General features: G+C 32.8%; 1 protein-coding gene across 10 annotated transcripts in view; it reads right to left on the bottom strand.

The window, feature by feature from the left end:
• Positions 1-26,475, bottom strand: part of RNF111 (ring finger protein 111) — a 131,304-nt gene that overhangs the window by 21,149 nt on the left and 83,680 nt on the right. For 8 of the 10 annotated variants that reach the window (XM_074294644.1, XM_074294647.1, XM_074294640.1 and 5 more), the window contains 5 exons: positions 17,760-17,886; positions 14,247-14,410; positions 12,869-13,060; positions 8,197-8,516; positions 3,924-4,179 (listed from right to left, as the gene is read on the bottom strand). In XM_074294644.1, coding sequence (XP_074150745.1) covers positions 3,924-4,179; positions 8,197-8,516; positions 12,869-13,060; positions 14,247-14,410; positions 17,760-17,886 — 1,059 coding nt within the window. The remainder of the gene's footprint in view (positions 1-3,923; positions 4,180-8,196; positions 8,517-12,868; positions 13,061-14,246; positions 14,411-17,759; positions 17,887-26,475) is intronic. The other 2 variants (XM_074294645.1, XM_074294648.1) reach the window with 1 other exon arrangement.

Raw genomic sequence — 26,475 nt, 5'->3', positions numbered from 1 at the left:
AAATTCCCCTGGGATCTTGTTTCTCCTTACCCCTACCCTGATATTCCCCAGCCCCAATGGCTAAAAAAGAAATCCTAGCTACACCAAGAAGTTTAATTCACTTTCCTTGCCTATTTCTACTATTTCCCTACAAACCAAATTCACATTTAGTCAAGTAATTATTATTTATGGCTATTGTCATACATATAAGTCCAGTTAGTGGAGTTCCTGAAGACTTATGTATGAGGAAATAACCTAGCATTATTTAAGCAATTCTTAAAAGAGCCTGTTGGGATATATTGCTATCTAGAGATGGATAGCAAGAGAAACTAAATAAATCCTGCTACTGGATCATGTATATAAGACAATTGAGAGCTTAGGAAGCAATGACGTCAATCTGGTAGAATTTCTGGTTACAAGACCACAGAATTCTGTGGTATTAAAATGTATCCATGAAACACCTGATAAACTAGAAGGAGATAAAGTTGAACTTATTGTTCCTGGAAGAAATAATTTAACTTGGGAGAGCTAGTAGCATTACCAGTAGCATCTTTAATTATGAGGCCTATTGCTTAGGGATATGCCAATATAATTTAGCAGTGTCTGGAACAACTATTCTATGTAACCCTTAGAAAGGTATTATCAGATATGTCATTTGCAGATGTCCCCAGACAATTCCCATTTATTTTTTATCAAAGGAAGTTTAAAAGTACAGAAGAAAAGACAAATCAAGAGAGTTCTCTAATAGTAAAATTCATCTTTGAGATAATTTATGATTCAATAAGCAATAAAGCTGGTTTTACTATATATGGAAGAAATAATTTAAGCTGGGAGGTGGTTGGGAGAATTGTGGCATTACACTTTCTGCAGAATGCATGCTCTAAATAATTCAAGTCAAAAATTCCCTATTGGGAACTTTCAAAAAAGGTCAAGGAAAACAAAAACATTAGGAGGTGATCTTGATCTGGCTGGCTTTGGGTCTTTATCTGCTGTGATATCCTTTGTGTATTAGGATATTAGGAGGGGAAAGGTAGAAGAAAAGGGGAGAATTCTCCATTTAATCAATCTGGTGAAAGACAGAGGAACATTATGCCTATTTTCAGTGAAGAAAGAAAGGAGAAATTTTGGCTATTGATTCTTATCAGAAGATTAAGGACATTTTTTTAAAACAAAAAACCTGGCATGTTTTCTAGAAGAGAGTAATTAATATTGATTAACTAGAAAGAAAGGGACATTAGAATAATGAGGGACTAAGATAAACTGAGGTAAGGCAAAGAGTTAAGAACAGAATGATCCCACTGAGAATATGGAAGGCCTTCAGAGCAGAAAACAGGCCTCTAATTGAGATTTTTCATTTTATGATGGATATAAATTTGGAAGGAAAATTCCTGGCCATTAAACTAAAAATGTAACTGTTTTGATGGTAGATAGAGGCTGGGATTAGAGGCAGAACATAGTTCTTTTGAACAAATTAATTATCTTTCTTTCCTTTCCCCAAGCAGAGTAGACCTGGGCCTGTGAATAGATGATAGAGAACATCTTTCCCTTTTATTCCCACAGATTTTCCGAGATTTTAAAGATGAAAGAATAAAAACCTAGATAAAAAACTTTAAAGACTGTATATTACGGAGGAAAGAGCACATATATGCTAATTCAGGAGGTTTCATGACTGAAAGAAACATTAAGAGGGCTAAAATATATATTTAAAAATTTTTAATTGAAAATATTTTAAAATCACCTAAATTTCTGAATTTTCCCTCATCCCCATTCACAGAAAATTATTCTTTGTAACAAGGAAAATAATTCATCAATAGTACTAAAACATCAACCAAGAATATTTTTTAAAAAACTATTACATAACATAATGTTCACAAAGAAAATCCCTCAAGTTTTAGAGAAGTAGAGATTTTAAACTACTTTAACAATTAAAGGAGGTTTTAACAAAGATTTTTAAATAGTTCTAGTTTCTTGGCAGATAATCACATTTGACAAGTTACCTTTATACTTGTCTATCATTTTTAGTAAATGAAAATACATACTTTATTTCAAAGCAGGAAAAATGACCAAGAAGTCTATTCTTTTCTGACATGCCTTAGATAAAGAATGATATTTTCATTTATGGGATAAATTTAAAAATTTCAAACTTATTTTCATACTTAAGAAACAGAATACTGGATAGAATACTCAATGTGGAATTAGGAGAGATTTGAACTTGATTCCTGTTAAGGACTACTCCTAAGTGTGAAGGGGCAAATTGATTTTCAGAAAGCCCCCACAGCTGTGAGTCATAACACATTTGAAGGAATTGCAAATCAGCATTTACTGACTCAGATGTTGCTTGTGAATTGGGAATGAAATAAATCAGAGGCAAAAGGGAAGAGAAGAGAGGTCAGAGAATGCAACTGCCTCTCAGTCTCATTGTATCATTATCATCCTCTTAACATGAAAGGATCTGTTCTGTTATTCAGAATTAGATCCCCAGCCACTATGCTCCCATAAGAACTGGTGCCTGAAGAGGAACATAAAAAACATTAAGAAATAAAGAAGCAGTAGCAGTGCTTCAGAGCTGTTCATGAACAGGATCCTCCCAGGAGAGTTCCTTTGGGAACCCAAGGGGAAGAAAGGGAACAGAGACCTAGTAAGAGCTTTTCAATCAGGGTGATTAAAATGGACCAACACATCAAAGGACTGAGCCAGCAGACTGATGACTTACAAAAAATGCCTGTTCTGACTACAGTCTTCTTCTCTGTCAGAAAGTTTGCCTCCAAGACTGACATCTCACAAGATTCAATAACTGCTATAGTGTCTCGCCCTGCCACCATCCAGAGGAATAGGAGTAAAAGACTTTGACAGTGCTATTTGCATTCCTCAGCATGTAGACTAGATAACAGCTGTTTCACAATATTGGATAAAACTTACTGACCATGCTGCTGGAGGGAAAAATAATTTTGTTCCCATTAAAAAAAACCAGGAATTGTTGATGACCCGACCTAAGCGTGAAAGGGCAGTTGGATTCTCTGAAAGCCTCCAAAGCTGTTAATCATAACACACTGGAAGGAACTGCAAATCAGCCTTTATTGATGCAGATGTTGCTTGTGGATTGGGAATGATATAAAACAGAGCGAAGTAGAGAGAAGTCAGGGAATGTAACTACCTCTCATATGAAGGGATCTATTCTGCTGGTCAGACTTAGATCTCCAGTAGCCACAAGCAGGTGGCTCCCATAACAGATTCCTAACTCAGATAACTTAATATTACAAGGACCATGAGCAAGTAAGCTACCTGATTTTCCTAAGTATCAACTTAATCAACTATAAAAAAATAAATAAAAGCTGTAGCATCTAGCTCAGAAGGTTGTAAGACTCCAGTGATAATGAATTTACCTTCATAATTCTAAAGATACACAAATGACAGTTTAAAAATGTGATCTTCTAACACCTTTTCCTGTTTTATAAAATTTCAATTAAAAAATTTCAATCACATGTAAAAAATTTTTAATACTCTTTTAAAAAATCTTTTATTAAAGCTTTTTAACTACAATACATATGCAAGGGTAATGTTTCAACATTGATCCTTGCAAAGCCTTCTATTTCAAATTATCACCTCCCCTAGATGGCAGGTAGTCTAAAACATTTAACATTCATTTTTAAAGATTTTGAGTTTCTTTTTTTTTCCTCTTTCTCCCTTATCTCTTCCTTACCTCCCCTTCCCCAAGACAACAAGCAATCTGATATAGTTTATATAACACTCTATTTTTCTTGCATTTTCCCAAATCATCTAAATTTTCTAGCTGTCAGATTTCTTTAAAAAATTAATTTAGACCCAAGAATATTCATAGTAAATAAATATTGAAGTGCTGATAAACAGCCCCATGGAATATACAAGTAATATTACTATGATTAAAATGTGACTAGGTACATATGTACAATTATAATTATACTTACAAGGGGGTGGCATATAATGTCGACATGATGAAAGGGAGGCTTGTGGAGGAGCCTGGGGTTGAGGCTGTGCAACCACACTTGATCCATAACCATCCATTGAAATTGGCTGGCTTGGGCCAGCATTGGCCTGATGGGTGAAAATTGCAGCTCGTGAAGAAGAAACAGGACAACAAGGATCAAAGGCGGATGCTCCATGAAAACCACTATTTCCATGACTTCTGATACCATTGTTGCTCAGGTCTACTGGTAAAGCCTGCTATATAAAATAGAACTATGTCTCCAAATGATCTTTACAAAAGAATTTCAAAACAATAACACTTTACATGTGAATTTATTAATAATTTAAAGTGATCTATAAGAATGTATCAAATCAAAAGACTGAAAATTTAATCAACCAAAGAGAAAAACTGTAAGAAAAAAAAGCAAACCAAAAAAAGGTTATTACAGTCATAGGCCCTAACTTATTCAGCCATTCCCCAATTAATGGACATCCACTCAACTTTCAATTCCTTTCTAAAAAGAATGTCTTCCACTCCCTCTCTCTTTTTCTCATTCACATATACAACTCAAATGATACTCCCCCCAAAGGACGATGTTTACATAGGAGTAAAATCTGTAATTATTTACATAGTAGCATTTGCAAAAATTATGAGTACAACAATGAGACTATCAATATTCCATGAAATGATATTTTGGTTTTTTTTTTTTTTTTAAATATAGCAACTAGTGAAATTTGACACATTTAATATTGTTGTCATAAAGAATGCTATATAAGTTGCAATTGCATTACTGAATTTAAAGAAATTTTATTTATGGTTATATAAGACGGCTAAATCACTTAGGATATATGGTTATAGTGAAATAGCTACATTTAAAAAAATGAGGTTTTCATAGAAACATGGACACGAATATTTGTATGAATTGATTGAAGAGTGAAAAAAGTAGGATGGAGAAGGAACATACACTGACTAAAATGATGTAAAGGAAAACAATGCTTAAAAAAAGCTGAACAAGACTAAATGCATCTAGGTCTTAGAGAAAAGATAATGAAACACATCTATTCATCAAAAAGCAGGATAGTGGATAAAATATGGTACAGTCAGAAAGACATGGTCTGAAAGTCACCTTGAGATACTCCTTGCTACAAGACCTTGAGTAATTTATTAGGCCTTAGCTTCCTCAATTATAAAGGAAGGGAATTGGACTCAAAGAGCTTCTAAGGTCTTTCCCAAATCTTCCCCCCCTCCCCCCAGGCTGGGGTTAAGTGACTTGCCCAGGGTCACACAGCTAGGAAGTATTAAGTGTCTGAGACCAGATTTGAACTCGGGTCCTCCTGAATTCAAGGCTGGTCCTCTATCCACTGTGCCACCTAGCTACCCCCCCTTTCCTAAATCTAAAGATACAACTATGATATATGATGCAGTAAAATGTGCTTATGAAAAAAGTAATGTCCAACAGTTTTGCTTAATAAGGGAAAATTATATCATAAGAATGATTATTGGAGCAGGAAGGGTAATAGAGAAATGGTATAAAAAAGGCATCAATGAAAAATTTGAAGTGAAGAAAATTTAATTATTTACGTAGCTTAAAATAAACCAGCAACATGCTAATAGGTTTCATATACACAAATATATTTATAGCAGCATTTTTTTAAGGCAGCAAAGAACTAAAAATAGAGTAGATGCAACTGGAGGATGATTGAACAAATTATAGTAATTAAGTATAATGGAATAATTTACCATAAGAAACAAATATGAAGAATTGAAGATAACATGGGAGGATTTCTGTGAATTGATTTAGAAATCAGAGTATTTTAAAGAAATCAAAAGAAAAATTTATATTGCGATCATAAAAATATAAAAGACAACATCACCACTGAAAGGCATCCAAATGCTAATCAATCTGGTCACTTATAATTTCGCTGGATGTTTTCCATTTTTCAATTAGAGGCATTAACATGATTTATAGTTGAAGACATGACTAATGTGCTCATTTGTCTTGTTTACCTATATATCTTTGTTAAAAGGAAAGTTCCATGGGGAGGAGAGGAAGAACTATAATTAGAAAATGATAGTGATGTTTAAAATATAGAAAACACTGGCAGAAAAACTCTTAAATTTTTAAACACCACTGTCACACAAATAAATACACACACACACACAAATGGTCCTGAATCCCAAATCCTGGACAATGAAACCTAAAATAAACATGTCCTTTAATTGTTTCTTTGTTCACCATTATACAAAAATAACCTCCCTTCAAACCTTGATTTCTAATACAAGCCAAATAAACCTAGAACTAGTCTCCTCAAGTGGTTAAGAGGAGCTGAAAACTCTCCTGCTATGACTTTCTTACTATCTCTGGGTAAATGTAATTTTATTTTATTTTATTTTTTTTTTTTTTGAGGCTGGGGTTAAATGACATGCCCAGGGTCACACAGCTAGGAAGTGTTAAGTGTCTGAGAGCAGATTTGAACTCGGGTCCTCCTGAATTCAAGGCTGGTGCTCTATCCACTGCGCCACCTAGCTGCCCTTTGGGTAAATGTAATTTAAAAATGATTTATCTAGGATTTTTAAAAAACCCTACCTAATAAGTACCCTTTTTTCATCCTTTTAATACTTTCTTCTTGAGTATTTGAATTATCTTTTTTTACTTTACTTCAAGACTGCTTCCTCTATCTTACATGTTAACTATGAAGAGAAATGGCAGGAAGGAAGCAATAAACTCTTTGAGATCAGTTAATAATTTTGTTTTTTGTCTTTGCTGCTCTAATGCTCAGCAAAATGCTATGTTTAATAATATAGTTTAATAAATATTTTTAAAATTAGTCAAAGTGCTCTAAGAAGAAAAAAATACTAAGAAGAACACTCAGCAAAGGACAAAAAGAGTATATGAAAAAGTAGTGATGACATCTAGAGGCTGTGCTAACACTGAGCAATTCTCTGAACCTCTCAAGGTGCTTCAGGTAAGGTGCTAAGTGCAAAACAGATCACCTGCTATGGCAGAGCATGAGACTGACCAAGGAGTCCCCACACCAAGGATAAACCATGCCTTCATTTCTCACAAGCTGCACTCCTTAGATTGGACTCCATCATGCCCCCAGAAAAACTGTCACCAGGAAATTGATGATCCTTTGACACTGCACTGGTTTTGATACTTATGACTCATAAGTAGTCTCAATATTCTGCCCCTATGATTGGAGGATAAACAAATACTTTTTTTTTTTTTTTTGCCTAGGCAATTGGGGTTAAATAACTTGCCCAAGGTCACACAGGACAAACAACTTCTAAAGCCATTTAAAGAAAGCTCCAACTACTTTTCACCCCCTAGATTGTATTTTATCATATTCTCGCCCAACTCCAAACTCCAACTCATGTCCCTGCTTCTTATCCCCTTCTCCCTTTTCAGTTTTTGTGTGCTGTCCTTGAAGAGATTTTCTTATATATCTTGTGCCTAGAACAGTGCCTGACATATGGTAGTCACTTACATGTTTACTGACAGACAAATCTGTTTCTCTACCTCTTCCAATGCACACAAAAAAGTGGCTTTGAATCTTTTTTATTTTACATACATGTGGGTGTATTTATGTGAGCACAAGCCCCTATTTTCACTTGTTTTAACAAAGAATAAAGAAAAAAGTGTGTGATCACGTTTGACCTTAGTCACTCTATTTTTATCATCTAAAAAAAAATTTGTGGTGGTTTCCACAAGACAACCTAGGTACATTGGAAAGAATTCTGGCTTAAGAGTTAAGACAGAAGAAATACATTTTATATGATTTCACAAGAGTAATTAATTGGTATCATTTTGCTTGCCTTCTTGGTGAGGGAACAGAGGGAGAGAATTTGAAATTCTACAGTATTACTTTTTAAAAAATAAACTATTAATCATAATGCAGGAGAATGGAAACTCAATGCTCAAGACTTTTTCATTTGTCTTTATCTCTCTAACACTTAGTATAGTCCTTCACAAATAAAAAAGAGTAATAAATCTTTTCCCCCCCCCTGAGGCAACTGGGATTAAATGACTTGCCCAGAGTAGCATAGTTAGGAAGTGTTAAGTGTCTGAGACCAGATTTGAAACTCAGGCCCTTTTGACTTCAGGTCTGGTGCTCTAACCACTGCACCACCTAGATGCCTAGGAATAAATCTTTTTTGAATTAAATTAGCAATCAAAAACAACACTGCAATTGTGAGATAGGCTATATAAATTTAATTAACTATTATGAAAACATGAGAGCAATCATAAGTAACTGTTAACAAATTATACATACCTGGTCATGGTAGCTGGTAGCAGAACTACTACTTGCTCCACATGGTGCCTGCACTTGTGGAGGTCTTTCCACGGGACAACTAGGCTCACTGAACGAAGGAGAAATTGGAACAGCAGGGTGAGGAGTATGGTGATGGTGGTGATGATGTTGAAAGTGGTGTCCATGTTGTTGAAAACAACTTGTATGCGGATGCCCTAATCCATGGAGATTTTGCGATGATCCTCCACATGGTGAATGCTGAGGGCAACAGGAAGGTAACCTTGGCATTGCAGGAGGGCCAGTCTCCATTACAGCACTAGATGTGGTTCTCCTTATATCATCTTGAAACAAAAAAACAATGCATAAGATAACTTAAAAATAATTGCCAAGTATCAACCCTAAAACTAAAATTGACAGCTGAAGAATTAGCTGATCTAAAAAACTCTTAGAAAATACTGAATAATTCAGCAAATTGATCATATTAGAAGATATAATGTTTTTACAACTTATTAGATGTTGCCATGGCAAAAAAAAAAAAAAAAAAATATCAAAACTATTTCTTTAATACCAAGATATTTTATGGCAAATATTGACAAATCTAAGTGGAAGGGGTTCCCCAATAATTTTTAGGAAGGCATCCTGAAATCAAAAATTTTGAGAACTCTTGATTTTAAACTTTTTAAGCCAAGCACAAATCATGACAGAGAATTATAACAATATTAAAAGGCAAAATATTTTGTTTGTATATCAAATTGTTATGTCCATAGGATGAAAGCAAGCTTCAGAAAAAAGACATTCAGAAAAATACCTAATAATAGGCAACTTTCAATTTTTTCAAAGAAGAGAATATTATTACTTATTTGTTTTCACAGTGGAAATTAGGAGGAAAGAATAATAAACCGGATGAGGGGGAAAAATGAGGGGAATAAAAGACTCAAACGAAGGAATTCTTACTCCACAGGGCAAGTCAAGCAATTATTCCTCCGCATCCCAATTTGAAAATTTCTGGTTTGCAGCTACACCCAGCAAAAGAACTCTGGGAGATGACTATGAACCACTATATAGAACTTCTAATCCCTCTAATTTTGTCCGCCTGCATTTTGGATTTCCTTCACAGGCTAAATGTACACTATTTCAAAGTCCGATTCTTTTTGTTCAGCAAAACAATGTTTGGTCCTGTATACATATATTGTATTTAATTTATACTCTAATATATTTAACATCTGAGGGGCGGGGGGGAAAGGAGGGGGAAAAGTGGAACAAAGTTTTGGCAATTGTCAATGTAAAATTACCCATGTAAATATCTGGTAAATAAAAACTATTATTATTAAAAAAAAAAAAAAGAATGAAAAAAGAAAATCTCTGTTTTGAATAGAGATATGAGAACCTTTGTCATCTTATGGAAAATTCCAAAGATCAAAGCAAAGCAGAATAAGGTAAAAAGGATATGAAATATCAGCTAGGGGGCTTAGGGAATATTTTACAAAGCAACAAAGGTTCAGAAAGATGATGAATACACTGTATAAATGAAAATGATTTCATGAGTGAAGCAAAACTTACTCAAGTCACAGTCTGTCCATATAAAGGCAGTAAAGAAAAAAGGCAAATTGTAGCACTAAGGTAAAGGGTACCGAGACCTGAAAACTAAAGGAAACACTAAAGGAAAACTTTAGGACACTAAACAGGAAAACTAAAGACTTTCTGGATGAACTACTTCAAATAAAGGCCAATAATTGGGACTGATAGGGACATATTCTAGAGAATAGTTTTAAAAGAAAAAGACTATTAACTGTAGAAATGAAGAAAAAATGCTTATCACTGGCAAGACAATACAAAGATCAGAGTAGTGAATGTTGGAAAATGTTTTTTTTTTTAAATAATTTTTCCACAGTATATATGCATGAGTAATTTTTTTAAAAATAATATTGTCCCTTGTATTCATTTTCCCAAATTATCTCCTCCCTCCCTCTACTCCCTCCCCTTGATGACAGGCAATCCCATACAGGAAAATGGTTATTTTTAATGAAAGAGCTCAGCTTTTTGTTCAAGGCTACACCAAAATCATCATCATAGGAAAACTAGATAAGTCTTTTAAGATGTGGCCCTCTTAGATTGTTTAAAAAAAAAAAAAATTCCAGTTAAAAATGGTTAAGGAACTTAATAAATATACTGATATGATAGACCTCATTTTGAGATTTTCTTGGCATATACTGAAGGGGTTTGTCATTTCTTTCTCCAGCTCATTTTACAGATGAGGAAATTGATCCAAACTAGTTTAAGTGAGTTGCCCAATTTTACAAAACTAATAAGCATCTGAGGCCAGGTTTGAACTTAGGAAGAGGAATCTTCCTGGCACCACACGGCTGCTTTAAGTTTTCTTATACCAAGTAATATAATTATTTTACTTTGGTCAATTAATCTGCATAATACTGACATTTTAATGCTTCACATATAATTATCAAAAAAATCTATTTAACTGTTTCCCTTACTTATCTTGATTCCATGCCCATCTCAAAATATTATTCAATTTTATTACTTTGTACCTATTATTGCTTTTCTTTGACCCTTTAACATAGGTAAGAAGCCATAGTGAATATGAAGTGTGTGTTAAATATAAAAAAATTGTAGAAAAGGATCCTCATAGAAACATATTTCTTATATATGCTCTGTCCCCAATGGCAAAAGGATGCAATGTGTCAGAACTCTATTTTTCCTAGTAACATTCAATCATTGAGGATAGGTAGAATTGGTAGAAGATAAAAAGATAAAAAGTTCTACTCATATTATTTTCTTAATTTAACACATTTTAAAAAATGACAACCTTTCTGAGCAAAAACATATAAAAAAAACCTGTCCTAAAATTTTACATTATTTCTACTCAAAAGTTTTATTTTTCTACTGTTCCATCAATAGAACATTAGTTACTCTATCAAGAGAATACCAGCACTTCCTATGCATACTGAAAATCCACCAGTGTTTAAATGTCTGTTAAACAGCTTTCAAATTAGTTTCTAACATGTTTAATACAACTTTTTTATCTCTTAAACACTCAATGCCAGGTAAATCTCTAATACTAAAAGGAACATAGCATATACCTGCTGAACTGCAATGGCATAAGAAATTTCCTCACAGCAAGTTCACTGTATTGATGCAATTCAATATGTATCTCCTTTTCCCTTTTTTTTATGATCTTTTTGGGATACAGACCTAATAGTGGTATTGCTGGATCAAAGATCAAAATAGATATACACAGTTTGATTGCTCTTAGGTTCCAAATTTTCCAGAATGTACATGCCTTCTTAATGAGGGAGGTGGGGAGAGAGGAAGGAAGAGAATTTGGAACTCAAAGTTTTAAACACAAATGCTAAAAATCGTCTTTACATGTAACTGAGAAAAAAAATAAAAAACTAAATGAATTTTTAAAAAGTAATAAAAGTGCACCTGCTTGACAATGTTACAAAAATTAAAATTCAGTATTATTTTAGACTACTTAAAATAATCAGACAATATAAGATTGGAATATTGCTGTGGTATAGGAAATAATGAGTTAGTGGAGTTAGAAAAATATGGTGACTTTTGAAAGGAAGATGTTATAACAGAGAAATAAGAGGAAAAACGAGCATAATATAATCTTACTTAGAATGAGATGAAAGTATATGTGTATGATTATAAATATGCATATATGCTTATATGTATATATGTTTTCACACACACAGAGAAACCCCTCCATATATCTCTGTTTTTGATTGCGGGCTTCTTATGGAAGAGGGAATAAAAGAATGAAGTAAAAAGTACTTAGCAAAGAACAAAAAAACTTACAAGGAAATTAAAAAAAAAAAAAAAAAGACAAGACAGCTCTGAACACAATGCATGGTATTTATTGTATAGGTTTTCTTGAAATTGAAATTTATTGCTTTACATTTTGAATCCGCTCACATGGCAGTGTTTTTTGTTTTTTTTTGTTTTGTTTTTTTTCCCTTTTCCTGGTTTCTATTTAGGTTTAAAATAAATAATAAATAAATGGGAGGGGGAGGGGGGAAGAAGAAAACTAAAATCTAACATTTCTTCACCCCATCATATCTGGGAAATCTCCTATGGAAAATTTATCTAAACATATAGACAAAACCTGCACTGAATGGAGTGCATAGAAAGCTAATAATCTGTACCACTGGAAGAAATCATAAGATACTTCCAAATCACAACCATAATATTTATTTCAATATGAAATATCAATTTTTTTCACATTAAAGAAACATGCCTGTACTTGAGGACTATTTAACTTTCTGTTAATGGATCAGAATTCTCCTTTAATCTTTGAGCACACTCTAGGATGTCCTATTATTTTCTTAAAGACAGTTAAAAATTATGATTTTATCAATAAAAGAAATAATTAAACATCTACTGTGCCAGGAATTCTTATTACATACAAATACAAAAAATCTGTTGAGCTAAAATATTTTAGTCACTAGCTAAAAATATATTCTTTAATGTTAAATCTCTAATAACTTCTAACTACTGTCCCACAAGATTGAACTCTGTACCAATCCAATAAAGTAGAATACTGAAATAACTAAATTTTCTTTCATTTTTTAAAAACACTAACAATATTTTCATTAATAAAAATCAGTGAATGAATTTTATTGGAAAAAATAAAATAAAGAAACTGAAAAAGAAAAAACTGTATTTAACATACCTCCTGTTGAAGTACCAGCAGTGCTACTGCTGGGAAGAGTAGAAGTTTCTGATACTGCAGAGGGCTGGGTACTGGAGACAGCTGAAGTAGCTTCAGAGGCCGGCTCTGAGGTAGACGCATTTGAATTGTTATTGGAAGAACTTACAACCTGGGATTCCACTCTAGCAGAGGTGGTTGGTACTACTGTGGGTTCTATGAAACAGCATAAAAAATCAATTTATTATTTCATATGTTAAAAAATTAATTTCTTTAAAAAAGATAAGCTAAAATGTTTTCATAAATTTAGATTCAATAACATTAGTTATACAAACATACCATTTTAGAAAATACAAAGTATATACATAGACATGGTAAAGAAAAATTCCCTAAAATCAGGCAAGATCAAATGAAATAAAGTAAAGAAAGCAGAACTAAAAAAATTATTTGCATGATTCCAACAAAAATGTAAAGAAAAAGAATATAAAAAGATTTCACAACTTCATTTGTAGTGATAATTATTGGTTAAAAAAAAACATTTTCTAAACTTTTGAATATGGTGTGGTGATTTATTTAACTCTACTTATTTGCTACAAGGAATCAGGGAAGGTAAAAGATTCAAGAGGAAATGGGAATGGTATCATTATAAAATGTTCATATTAATACTTATCAATAATAAAATATTACCAGGATAAAAATGTCTCTGAATCCCATTTTATGATAAAATACTAAACAACAAAGGTGGTCACAGTTATTTCATAGTTAATAGGCACAAGTATTCCCTGCCTTGTTGCAGCAGCACAATTGAGAGGAGGCAAATGAAACCAAAGTGTAGCTTTCTTACACACTCATAAAATGTTACACAATGTCAGGAACAAAGAGTTATATATCTCAATAGAGTATCATCTGTGTTTATCTTCATTTTACTATTACTTGATAAAATTAAATGAATGCCATAGGGAAAAAAACCCGAAACCCAAACCACAATCCCTAGCTCATAAACAAAATATCTATCAAGTTCCTTTGTAATTTCTTCAAGATAATTAGAAATATCCCTACTCTTCAAAACTCCTCCACATTTTCCCATTCACTTTTATTTAAATTTCCATATATTAAAACTCCATCATTAAAAATAAACCATTTAATTTCATTTTTCTATTTAACTTTTACTTGTGATGGAACTGTATTCTTTTCTACATTATAAACTTCATCTCTACCATGGATCTGATATGGGTACAAACTGTATGTCAAACATAGACACAATCATATACACAGGAAAAAATGACATCATTTTTGCATGCTATAAATATATATGCATAAATTCTTGCTAACATATTAAAGGAACTTTCAGCTCAAACATATTCCCTTCATATTTAATAGTATTAATACTATTGCAACTCACCATCTTCATCCACAGTAAGGTCCACAACTTCTGCTGCATTCTGCCTCAAGGGCTGTATAACTGTAGAAATTCTACTACGGTTTCGTGGCTCCTGTGACCTAGTAGTATGAGAATTTGAGCCTTGGCCCCAATGAGATCTAGAGTGTCCAACTGATGAACGAGACCTTTAAAAATTAAATTTTATATTTTATATTTTAATAACATGAAATTAATGTGATTTACAAGCTCAAATTGAAAAGACAATTTGTTAGTTCATGTTAGTTCAGCATGAAATTTTGTTTTTTTTGTTTTTTACAAATTCTACCAAGCAAGACCTTCCCACTAGAAGGTGACAAATCTATAATTAAGGGCAATCAGAATACGCTAAAAAGTAAATGTGATGACTGAGTTTATCAGGCATCTGCTAATCTACTAATAACTGTTTTATGTGATAACTCTTGATTGAAATTTATTCACAATAGATGAATATGGTATAATAATAATGGTATACATATAAAAGTTCAGGATCACAGAAAGAACACCATTTGTACTATCATTACATGTCAGAATGTTGAAAACTAGAGTACTATAAAACAAAATTAGGCTTATCTACATTTTAGCTTGGAGATGAAAGAACTATATAAAGCAGAGGTCCTCAAACTTTTTAAATAGGGGACCAGTTCACTGTCCCTCAGACTGTTGGAGCGCCTCACACTCGGTCTCCGCCGCCTCAGCCCAGTGCCAGAAGTGTGTGTTGCTAACGCGAGTTTAGGTCAAATGTCACTTCGGGTCTGATTTTGCCATAGGCGGGCCGCAGTTTGAGGACCCCTGATATAAAGGAACCAAAACTTCAGGGATCAGAAGAACTAATATTAGACTTAAATATAATCGCCAAATTGTTAGTTCCAGAGCAAACTATTTTGAGCTTTAAAGAAGCTTTAAGGATTGGATAAAACTCCTCATGATATTAGGCTTCTTTACATTTATTATCTAGTCAAAAAAGAACATTAGAGAAAAATTAAATCAGTTGACAAATTTAAGTAAAAAAATTAAGTATTCACTATATGACAAGCCAGGCACTAAGGAGTTAGGGAAACAATGAAAGACAAAATCAAAGTCATGGCCCTTAAAGAGTTTACAATCCAATTGAAGAGATAATAGTAAAGAACTAGGTAATTAAAAGACTGTAGATGAAAGGCTCATTGAGAAAAGAAAGCAGGTGAAGAAATAGGGGAAAGCCTTCTGAGTTATATAGGATTTGAGCTTAACTTTAAAATCAGAGAAATTAAAAGCCACAAAGAGAGACCTCCATTTTGTAGAGGTACCTAAGCTAACCTTCATTCCTCCCTAGGCAGTCTCGGTTCTTGACGTCTAAACCATGTTGTTTCATTCTGGAATTTGCCAAAGCCTAGGACCTCGAAAATCCAATCATTCCTGTAGCCTTCACAACATGGATATCCTACTTTAAAGACTTGTCTCCATCTTCCATGCGTGAGCTCCTCCTGGAACCTTCATTTTATATCAGGGTCTTGACCAGTCTTAATTTTTGTTCTGAATTACTTTGGTTTCTGAACTTCAAAATTATGCCCTTGTACTAGTTTCCTTCATTCTCTCCATACCATTTTTGAGTTCCCTTACTAGACTGAAAGCCCCATTGCCTAGCAAAGTAAAAGTTTAATGTTTAAGTGTTTAATAAATGCTTCCTTCTTCCTTCCAAGGTATTGGGAAAATAAAAATAAAGTCAAGGAACAAAGAGAATGGATGGCATGTTCCTATTGCAGAATTACAGATAAGTCAGTATTTCTGAAACAAAGAAAAATGGAGTAGAATAAAGTATAAAAAGCTTGGAAAAGAAAGAGGGAGGGAGAGAGAAAAATGTGCATCTCAAAATTTCAAAAATGTATGATAAAAATTATTTTTTCAAATAACAGAGTAAGATATTTAAAAAAAAAGCATAAAAAGGAAGAGGCAAGGCACATAAGTACTGAACAACGCAGTTTATATTTGATCTCAAAGGTAGTAAGAGGAAACCATTGGAGTTCACTGAACAGAACTTCACTTTAGAAAAATTACTTTGGCAGCTGAGTGGAAGACAGATTGAAATGGAGCCACTAGGCAGGAAACCGACCAGAGAAGTATAACAAGGGCCCAAGAAAGAAGTGATTAAGACCTAAATGAGTGTTGTATCTTTGTTGTTGGAAACAACAGGATACAGAAGAAAGATGCTCTGAAGGTAGAAACAATAGGTCTTGGCAAATGAGTAAGGGGAGTGAGGAGTCAAGGACTCCTAAGTTTTGAGCCTGGGTAACAGACAGGATGGTGGTACCCTCAAAAGTACTAAGAAAGCTGGGTAGGGAAAGAATTTGGAGGGGCTGAGATGACAATGAATTCTCTTTAGTGTATGTTAATTTGAGATGTGTAGAGAAAATTCAATTGGAGATGTCCAAAGGGCAAGTGATAAGACAGGAATGGAACTCAGAAGACAAGTCTAGAGTTTAATACATATTCTGGGAAACATCTCCAGAGATGATAATTGAACAGCATCAGAAAGTGGAATATAGTATCAGCTATGGTCTCTGCATCAACTGTTTTATTAAGTTAGCAGGATTTCAATCTGTAAAATTTACTTTTCCCTGAAAATGCTGAAATGTTCTCCCAAAACTTCTCCTTCATTAGAAATTCCAATATAAAGTTGCTCATATCCCCCAAGTTTTTAATTTCATTTTAATTTTCATTTTGTCTACTTCTTCCTTGCTGATTATAATCAGATCTAAAACACTGATCTCACTCAGAGGTCCCTCTGTCTTTCGATCATTAAATCAAGCCAGAAATTTATTAACTACTCTGTTTTGAGCAGGAAATTACAGCAGATACCTAATAATTATGACATTGTTACACTCCCCTCCCCATCATTTCCAAATCTTTATATACCAGGCTTGACATGGTTCCTGAACTTCTCATCTATTTTCTCCTTTCCAAAAGATTTGTGATTTCAGATGATAATATTACATTATTTCTCTCTTCACTCATCTTCACCCAAATGCCTTCCTTACTAGTTGTCCATCTCTAAATTATAGAATTTCTCACGAAAATTTTGGAGCTTATTTAAGATTTTTGCCCAGGTTAATGAATATTTTCTTTCTTTTCATGAAAAACACAAAAAACACTACTCACTGAAATTTATGCCCCCTTAAACTAGAACCTTAAAATTAAAACCACTCATAATGAAAAACAGGAAAAAAAACACAACCTAACATTAACACTAATAGCCTCTAACTGTTCCAGAATTTTTCTTCTTTTCATTACTTCATATAGATTTTCTCATACTTTTTAATAATCCACATTTTATTATTCTTAATAACAAAAATACTTCAAAAATCAATGGTGCTTTAAAATTATTTTTAAAAATGTTTAAAATTAAGACTACTTCTCATATCAATTTTTCTAATCTATGAACAATTTCGTTATTTACTTATATGTGTCCTGGTATCCATTAATTTCCGTATTATCAAAATAAGACAAATTATCTCTTACCGGTAGGTTTCACCAACTGTTACAATCTCCACCTCACTGTCAGTTGAGGTAACATTAATTTCTTCATTGGCAGTGACCTGTGGAGTGGAGGATGCTTCAATCACCACAACATCCTCATCAATATTTCCTGGAACAAAAATAAAAAGTTTGAAAAAGATGTGCCTGTTCAAAAAAGTACTTTGATTTTAAGCATTCAAAAAAAAAAAAAAAAAGCTAATGACAAGTTTTTAAAACAATATATTTAAATAAAAGTTCTGTTCTGTTTTTTAATTGAGAACTTGAAACTGAACTGCAACTAAGTCAGTCCAATAAAAGAATAAAAAATGTGACATCTTATTCCAAAACAAAACCAAATTTAAAGTTTCAAACCAGTGAAACATTTCCAATAATTTACAAACAAAGCATGAGTCAAGACTGACAATATTTAAGTTTGGCACATGTGAAAGACACAGTATAAGGGACATATGAATTCCTGTAACTCAAGAGTCAGGTTTTACCTGTATTTTTATTATATGGGTAAAATAGAAATCCATAAACAAATACTGACCTAGGCTCTGATGGAGAAAATAAAACAATAAGAAATATTTAAAATAAAAATGTATGCCTGCTTTCCCTTATATCAAAGTATACCCTTTACAATAAACTGATCTACAAGCGTCAAAGTTTAAAATGGAATATTCTTTGTTATTTGGACAAAGTTGAAGTCCAAATGCTAACAATTCAACAATAGATAAATATAAATTTTGAAAACTCTATGTGGCTTCAAAAGCACATTCTTAATTATATTACGTTGCAAATAGGAAAAATTCACATTTATGAGATATTTCCAAATACTTAGAAACTATCAGATGCTACATAGCAAAATGGGAAATATTAGACTTGAAGTAAGATATGGATTTAAATCATGCCTTAGAAACTAACTAGTTTTAACTAGAGAGAATAGGAATAAATGCAGTTTTCCTTAAAATAATCATTAGCATCTATCTAAAACCACTAGCAAGCATCATATGTAATGGAGAAAACTAGAAGCATTCCCAATAACATTGAGGTGAAAAAAAGTCACCCACTATCTGTGAAGGTCCGGGTTAGCTCCTCTGAAGAGCTCAGAATAAGTCCTTGTCAGGATAAGCAAAAGTCCTTGACCCACGTTGTGGGCACCAAATTCTAAAGGTCCTATCGTTTCTCAGTTGTAATCATTCTCTGGGAGGAGAGATCTTTTCTGTAAAAATCTTTTCCTCTGTGAGTAGGTTTCTTGGAAAGCTTCTGGAGCCTCTAGCCAGACTCTCTTCTTCCAGACTGCCATCCCAAATCTGTCCCAGACTCAACTAACTCTCCAGGCTCAATGCTGCCTCTTTTATCCTCCCAGAGAATGGGCCTGTGAGAACTCCCACAGCCAATGAACTTGCTCCTTTTAAAGGTGTAAACTCCTCTAAATATGTAAACTCCTCTTCAGAAGTCCAAAGGTGTAACCTCCCCTTAAAGGCCCGAACCAAAGGTGTGAATTCTGAGCTAGAGAATTGCCCAGACAACCTGAGTTATCACCTTGTAATCTTAACATCTATCTATTACTATTCAATATTATATTAGAAATATTAGCTTTAGCAATAAGAAAAGGACATTTGAGGAAATATAGTATATAATGAGGAAAGCAAATTATCACTCTTTATAGATAATAACAATGGCTTACTAAAGACCATCTTAGAGAATCAACTAAAAAACTACTAAAAACAATTAACTTTTAGCAAAATGGCAAATACAAAATAAATCCTTAAGTCACCAGCATTTCTTATGTTACCAACAAAGTCCAGCAGTAAGAGATACAAAGATAAATTCCATTTAAAATAATTGTAGATAATATAAAATATTTGGGAGTCTACCTGCCAAGACAAAGTCAGAAACTACATGAATGCAATTGCAAAATACTTTCTACACACATAAAATCAGATGTAAACAACTGGAAGAATATCAAGTGCTCATGGATAGGCTGAGCTAATATAATAAAAATAATAATTCTACCTATGTTAATCTATTTATTCAATACTGTTTCAAACTGCCAAGAAATTACTTTATAGAGCTAGAAAAAAATAATAAAAGTTCATCTGGAAGAACAAAATGTCAAGAATTTCAAGGGAATGAAAAAAAAAAAAAAAATGAAAGTAGCCTAGTTATACCAGATCTAAACCAATATTATAAAGAAGTCATCAAAACCATTTGGTTTGGCAAAAAAAAAAAAAAAAAAAGTTCACAAAACATAATAGTCAAAGACTACAGTAATCTAGTGTTTGATAAACTTTAAGATCCTAGCTTCCGGGATAAGAACTTATTATTTGACAAAAATTGCTGGGAAAATTAGAAAATAGAATGGCAGAAATTAGACATTGATCAATACCTAACACTCTACACCAAGATAAGGTCAAAATGGGTTGATGATTTAAGACAGATATAAGCAAATGGACAAAAAAGAACTAGAATACAGTATGAAATGCAAAATGGATAATTTTGATTATTTTAAATTAAAAAGTTTTTGTACAAACACAAACAATGCAGAAGGGAAACAGAAAACTGGCGGAAAAAACCCTCTACATCCAAGGGTTCTGATAAAGGCCTCATTTCTAAAATTATATATAGAAAATTGACTCAAATTTATAAGAATACAAGCCATTCTCCAATTGACAAATGGTCAAAGGATATAAACAATTTTCAGATGAAGAAATTAAAACAATTTCTAGTGACATGAAAAAATGCTTTAACTCATTACTGATTAGAGATGCAAATTAAGACAATCCTGAGGTACCTCTATACACCTCTCAGGTTGGCTAAGTTCACAGGAAATGATGATAAATGAGGGGATGTGGGGAAACTAGTACACTATTTGAAGAGCAATTTGGAACTATGCTCAAAAGGCTATCAAACTGTGCATACCCTTTGGGCAGATTACAGAAGAGGGAAAAAGACCCACATTCACAAAAATGTTTGTAGCTGCTGTTTTTGTAATGGCAAAGAAGTGGAAACTGAGTGGATACTCAACAGTTAGGGAATGGCTGAGTAAATTATGGTAAATGAATATTGTGGAATATTATTGTTCTATTAAAAAAAATGATCAGTAGTATGATTTCAGAAAGGCCCAGAGAGACTTAGATGATGCTAAATGAAGTCATTAGAACCAAGAGAGCATTGTACATGGCAACAAGATTATGTGATGGATCTTGCTCTTTTTAACAATGAAGTGATTCAGACTAATTTCAACAGACTTGTAATAGAGAGAGCCATATGTATCTAGAAAGAGGATCATGGGAACTGAATTTGGATCACAACAGTTTTTCCACTTTTTTTGTTGTTTGCTTGCTATTTTTCCTCATTTTTTTTCTTTTTTGATCTGATTTTTCTTCTGCAGCATGATAAATGTGGAAATGTGTATATAAGTATTGTATATGTTTAACTTATACTGGATTACTTGATGTCTAGAGGAGGGGGTGAGTGAAAGGAGAGAGAAAAATTTGGAACAAAATTTTACAAGAGTGAATGTTGAAAATTATCTTTGCATGTATTTTGAAAATAAAAAGCTATTATAAAAAAAAAAAAAACTAATTAGTTTTTTGACTAAGCAAGTTATTCAATCTTCCCAGCCTCAGTTATCTCATCTGTAAAATGGGGAGGGGACAGAGAATGATATTCAATAACTTATTTAGCTAATTAAAATAAGTGAGGAAGAAAATTATCTATAGCATCATCTTGATTTAGTTACTATCCATTTGGAGCTCAAAAATATGTGGAAAGTTAAGGGCTTAATAGATCAAGTCTATGCAATAGCAAGTCTGAATCTGGATTTGGAAGTAGAGTTTAGAGAAGAAGTGCTAGGAAGCAAGAGGGAAGAATTTAAAATATTGGATTATATAAATTTTTAATTTTAAAAATTTCTCTTCATATAAAATCAAGCTTTAACAAATTTATGTAACCTGTTACAGAGAATAGATGGGAAGTATATGTTGATTCTAGGATTCTACAGGTTAAAAAAAAGCAACTTAGGGGCAGCTAGGTGGCGAAGCAAATAGAGCACGAGCCCTGAAGTCAGGAGAGTACATATATAGTATACATATTCAACTCATTTAAAAAACAACAGTTTCTCTCAACCCCAACAAGAGAGAGAAACTTCAGTTTGAGGAAAAACTAGTTTAAAACATTGCTCGCAGTTCTCCAATGAATAGCCAAAGATATAAGGGGAAAATAGGCATAAGGCCATTTTATTTAAAAAATTTTCATTTCCATTTCATTTTTATATTTCATTTTGAACTTCTGAAAACTGTTTAATTAAGCAGGAAAAAATATCTTAAATTCTGGAAGAATCTTTAATGAGTTTCACATGTTGATTAGAAAAGCAAAAAACTAGAAGTCTTTTTCTAGATGGATAAGTGCATGGTGCAGTATATGACAGCAGGCTTAGAGTCAGGAAAACCTAAGTTCAAATCCAAGCTCAGAAAATTATTGTGAAAACCCTTAGCAAGTCTCTTATCCAATTTGCCTTATTTTCTCCATCCATAAAGTAGTAATAAAAATCCCACATTTTTTGGTTTGTTTTGGGGTTTTTTTGCTGAGACAATTGGCATTAAGTAACTTGCCTAGGCCCAGGGTCACATAGCTAGGAAGTATTAAGTGTCTGAGACCACATTTGAACTCAGGTCTTCTTGAATTCCGGGGCTAGTGCTCTATCCACTGAGCCACCTAGCTGCTCCCCTCCCCCAATTGTTTTAAGGATTAAGTGAGATAATACTTGCACAGGATCTGATAAGCAATAAATAAAAAGTCTATATACAGGTAAGCCATTATCATCTAAGAATTTTGTTTGTTTAGAACACTCAAAATATTTACAAACATTCCAGAAAAATAATCAAAATATTGCCAAATACCTGATAAAGAAAAATAAAGTGACAATGTTTATAAAGTGGTCAATTTTAAAAACTACTATGCTCTCAACTTTCTGATTAATATTATATTCACAAAAAAATCCTATCACCTAAACAGGAGCTTCAAGTTAAAAGTACAGAAACTTGAGACTATCATCCTCATTCAAAATGTGGGGTATTTTCAGGCAAATCATTTCGCAGAGAGAAAAAGAACATGAAAAGAGTTTTCAACTACCTTATCACAAGTACAAATGGTTGTTTAATAACAAAATAAATAATTTTATAGTAAAGTATTTTGTGGTTTCTTGCTGTTCAGTCATTTCAGTCTGGTTAAATTCTTTATTACTCCATTTGGGGTTTGCTACTTCATTCTAGCTCATTTTAAAATGAGGAAACTGAGGCAAGGAAGGTTATTTAATTTTAAAGTCTATTGAGCTAGAATTTTTTAAAAATCTTCATAATTTCTTTTATATTGACAGAAAATTTTTTTTCTTAAAAAGAATAAAATCTTAACTATTCATTTTTAAAAATCCCATTTTGCTTTTCTCACAGCAAATACAGCATCTCTGAACAACAAAGAATTCAAAATCCTAGTACGTTTAAAATGTAATTTACAAAAATAATATTTCCAAACATCTTTTCAGGGATGTACTTACTGTGGTAAGGTGAAGTAAAAAATAAATGAATGAATCTACCAATATTTTATTACTTTACTGCCCAAACAATAGTTTATGAAAAGCAACACCTTTAACTTACTCCTAAAATTCAGTGAATTAAGGCTTTAAAAATTCTACAGCTGTATAGAAATACATCTAGAAGAATTGCACATGTTTAATATATATTAGATTACTTGTCATCTGGGGGAGAGGGTGAGGGAAGGGAAGGAGAAAAAAAATTTTGCAACGCTAAGTTTTGCAAAGGTGAATATTGAAAACTAAAAATGTGTTTTGAAAATATAAAGCTTTATATAAAAATAAATAAAATAAAAATAAAAATCCTACAATTTGGTACGGAAAAGTATCTTAATCTTTATGTCCAAATTAAAAACTCAAACTACTAATTATTCCTAACTTGATCTGAAAATAAAAATAGATCACAACATGCACAATAGAATACATCCAGCCATTCTGGAAAGCGATTTCTAACTATGCTCAAAAAGTTATCAAACTGTGCATACCCTTTGATCCAGCAGTGTTACTACTGGGCTTATATCCCAAACAGATCTTAAATCAGGGAAAGGGACCTGTATTTGCAAGAATGTTTGTGGCAGCCCTCTTTGTAGTGGGCAGAAACTGGAAACTGAGTGGATGCCCATCAACTGGAGAATGGCTGAATATATATTAAATATATATTATAGAATATTATTGTCCTGTAAGAAATGACCATCAGGATGATTTCAGAAAGACCTGGAGAGACTTACATGAACTGATGTTGAGTGAAATGAGCAGGACTAGAAGATCATTGTATACTTCAACAATAATACTATATGATGATCAATTCTGATGGACATGGACCTCTTCAACAATGAGATGAACCAAATCAGTTCCAATAGAGCAGTAATGAATTGAACCAGCTACACCCAGTGAAAGAACTCTGGGAGATGACTATGAACCACTACATAGAATTCCCAATTCTTCTATTTTTGTCCCTGCATTTTTTATTTCCTTCACAGATTAATTTCAAAGTCTGAATCTTTTTGTACGGCAAAATAACTGCATGGACATGTTGTATCTAACTTACACTTAACATATTGTATCTAACTTACACTTTAACATTTTTAACATGTAGTGGTCAACCTGCCATCTGGGGGAGGGAGTGGGGGGAAGGAGGGGGAAAATTGGAAGAAAAGGTTTTGCAATTGTCAATGCTGAAAAATTACCATGCATATATCTTGTAAATAAAAAGTTATGTAAAAAAAATATGCACAATGGCAGTGCTTAAGATACTTTACAGCCTACACTTTTTGGATGTTGCTTTCTGCTACTTCTCTTCAATACAAGATGAAGATACTAAGACTAAAAGTCCAATAAAGAAATTGTATACAAGAATATCAATACATCAATCAACAAGCATTTAATAAGCACTTATGTCACAGGCATTATAGAAAACCTGGAAACAATACATAGAATCAAACTCCCCTTCCAAGGATCTTATATTAATAGTCTAAATATAAACATATAGAGAATGTAATAGAACAAATACAAAACAGTTAAAGTTAATTTGAGAGCGAAGTCAGGTTTCAATATAGTATGGTATGGCAGATGAGCACAAGAGATATGTGATATTTGAGCTATGTCTTGAAGGAAGAGAGAGAAACTTTAAGGTGGAGAAGAACCAATGCATTCCAGGTTTGTGGTATCATTGGACCAATTCAAAAGAATGGATATGCATGTGTGAAAAACACAGGATAGTTTGGTTGGATTGCAGAATGAAAAGATAAATAATATTCAGATAAATTGGGATAGGATTATGAAGGGCCTTATGGTTTAAACCATGGATTTTCTGTGTGATCAAGATGCAAAAAGAAAATGTTAATGAAGTAAGAGAATAATATGATCAGAAATGCCAGTAAAGACAATCACTTTAACAGTAGTGTGAAGATTGAACTACAGTGAGGAAGAACTTGATAAAGGGAAATCAAATAGAAAACTGCTACGATAATTTATGTAGGAAATGATGACAGTCTAAATAAAGATAGAGAATGTGTCCAATGTGAGAAAAGCAGTCTTGTAAAAAGGCCAAAATTCAGCAACTGAGTATCGGATATATACAGTGAGAGAAAGAAAAGAGTGTAAGAGAGTATTATCCCTTCCCACAAAATAAAGAAGACAGAAAGGGTACATGGCCAGGAAGAGCTATATTGACTCCTTCATCAAGCAGAAATTGCTATCAGAGACAGCAGCACAAAAAAATACTTTAGAATATTTTCTAAGGCAAGAAACCATTAAACTCAAATCCACATATAAGGGATGAAGGATAAAAATCAAGATTCAAGATGATTTCAAAAGTCTATAAAAACACACTAAAATATCTAATATGAAATTCATAAGGAAAAATGTCAAGTCCTGTCTTTAGCTCATCAAAGAAATTCACGATCCAAAGTATAACATAAGAGAAATAATTAGCTACACTTCACATAAAAAAGGCACAGACATTATGTTTTGCAATCTTAGTAGAAATTATAATATTTAGAAAAGTATGATGAAACTGTTCTACAAAATCCATAATGATATAAATGTAATACCTAGATCATTAGAAGTAATACTTTCAGAATTATGCAAATAAAATGACTACAATGTCTATATCCTTTGGACAGGATATCAACTGCCAGTCACATGCGCAAGGGAGGTTAAACAAGTTTTAAAAATAACTTAAAGACCCAAAGACTGGGAAATGGCTGTACAAGTTGTGATACATACATGTAATAGACTACTACTGTACTTATGAGAAATAATGGACATATGAATATCAAAAAACATGGTTAGACTTATGTACTAGGAAAGTAATAGTCCCATGATATTCTTAGATCACATGGATGATAACTGCTTTCAGTTCAATTTTGGTAGCCATATTTTAGGAAGTATACTGCTAAACAAGAGTCTTCAGAGAAAGATGACCCAGATAGCAAAGTGTCTCAAAGGTATTGTTTTGGAATAAAGTGATAAAACTGGGTTTTATTATGTTTAGAGTTTAAAAGTAATGTCAAAGTTGTCTTCGTTTATTTAAAGAACTGTCATGTAGGAAAAAGATTACACTTCTGTTTGATCTCAGAAAGGAGAAAACTATAAGCAGTGATATAGAGACGTAAGATTCAA

This window comes from Sminthopsis crassicaudata, chromosome 2, assembly GCF_048593235.1.
Source record: "Sminthopsis crassicaudata isolate SCR6 chromosome 2, ASM4859323v1, whole genome shotgun sequence".
NCBI lineage: Eukaryota > Metazoa > Chordata > Mammalia > Dasyuromorphia > Dasyuridae > Sminthopsis > Sminthopsis crassicaudata.
The sequence above is the reverse complement of the archived record's forward strand: the minus strand, read 5'-3'. Positions and strand labels throughout refer to the sequence as shown.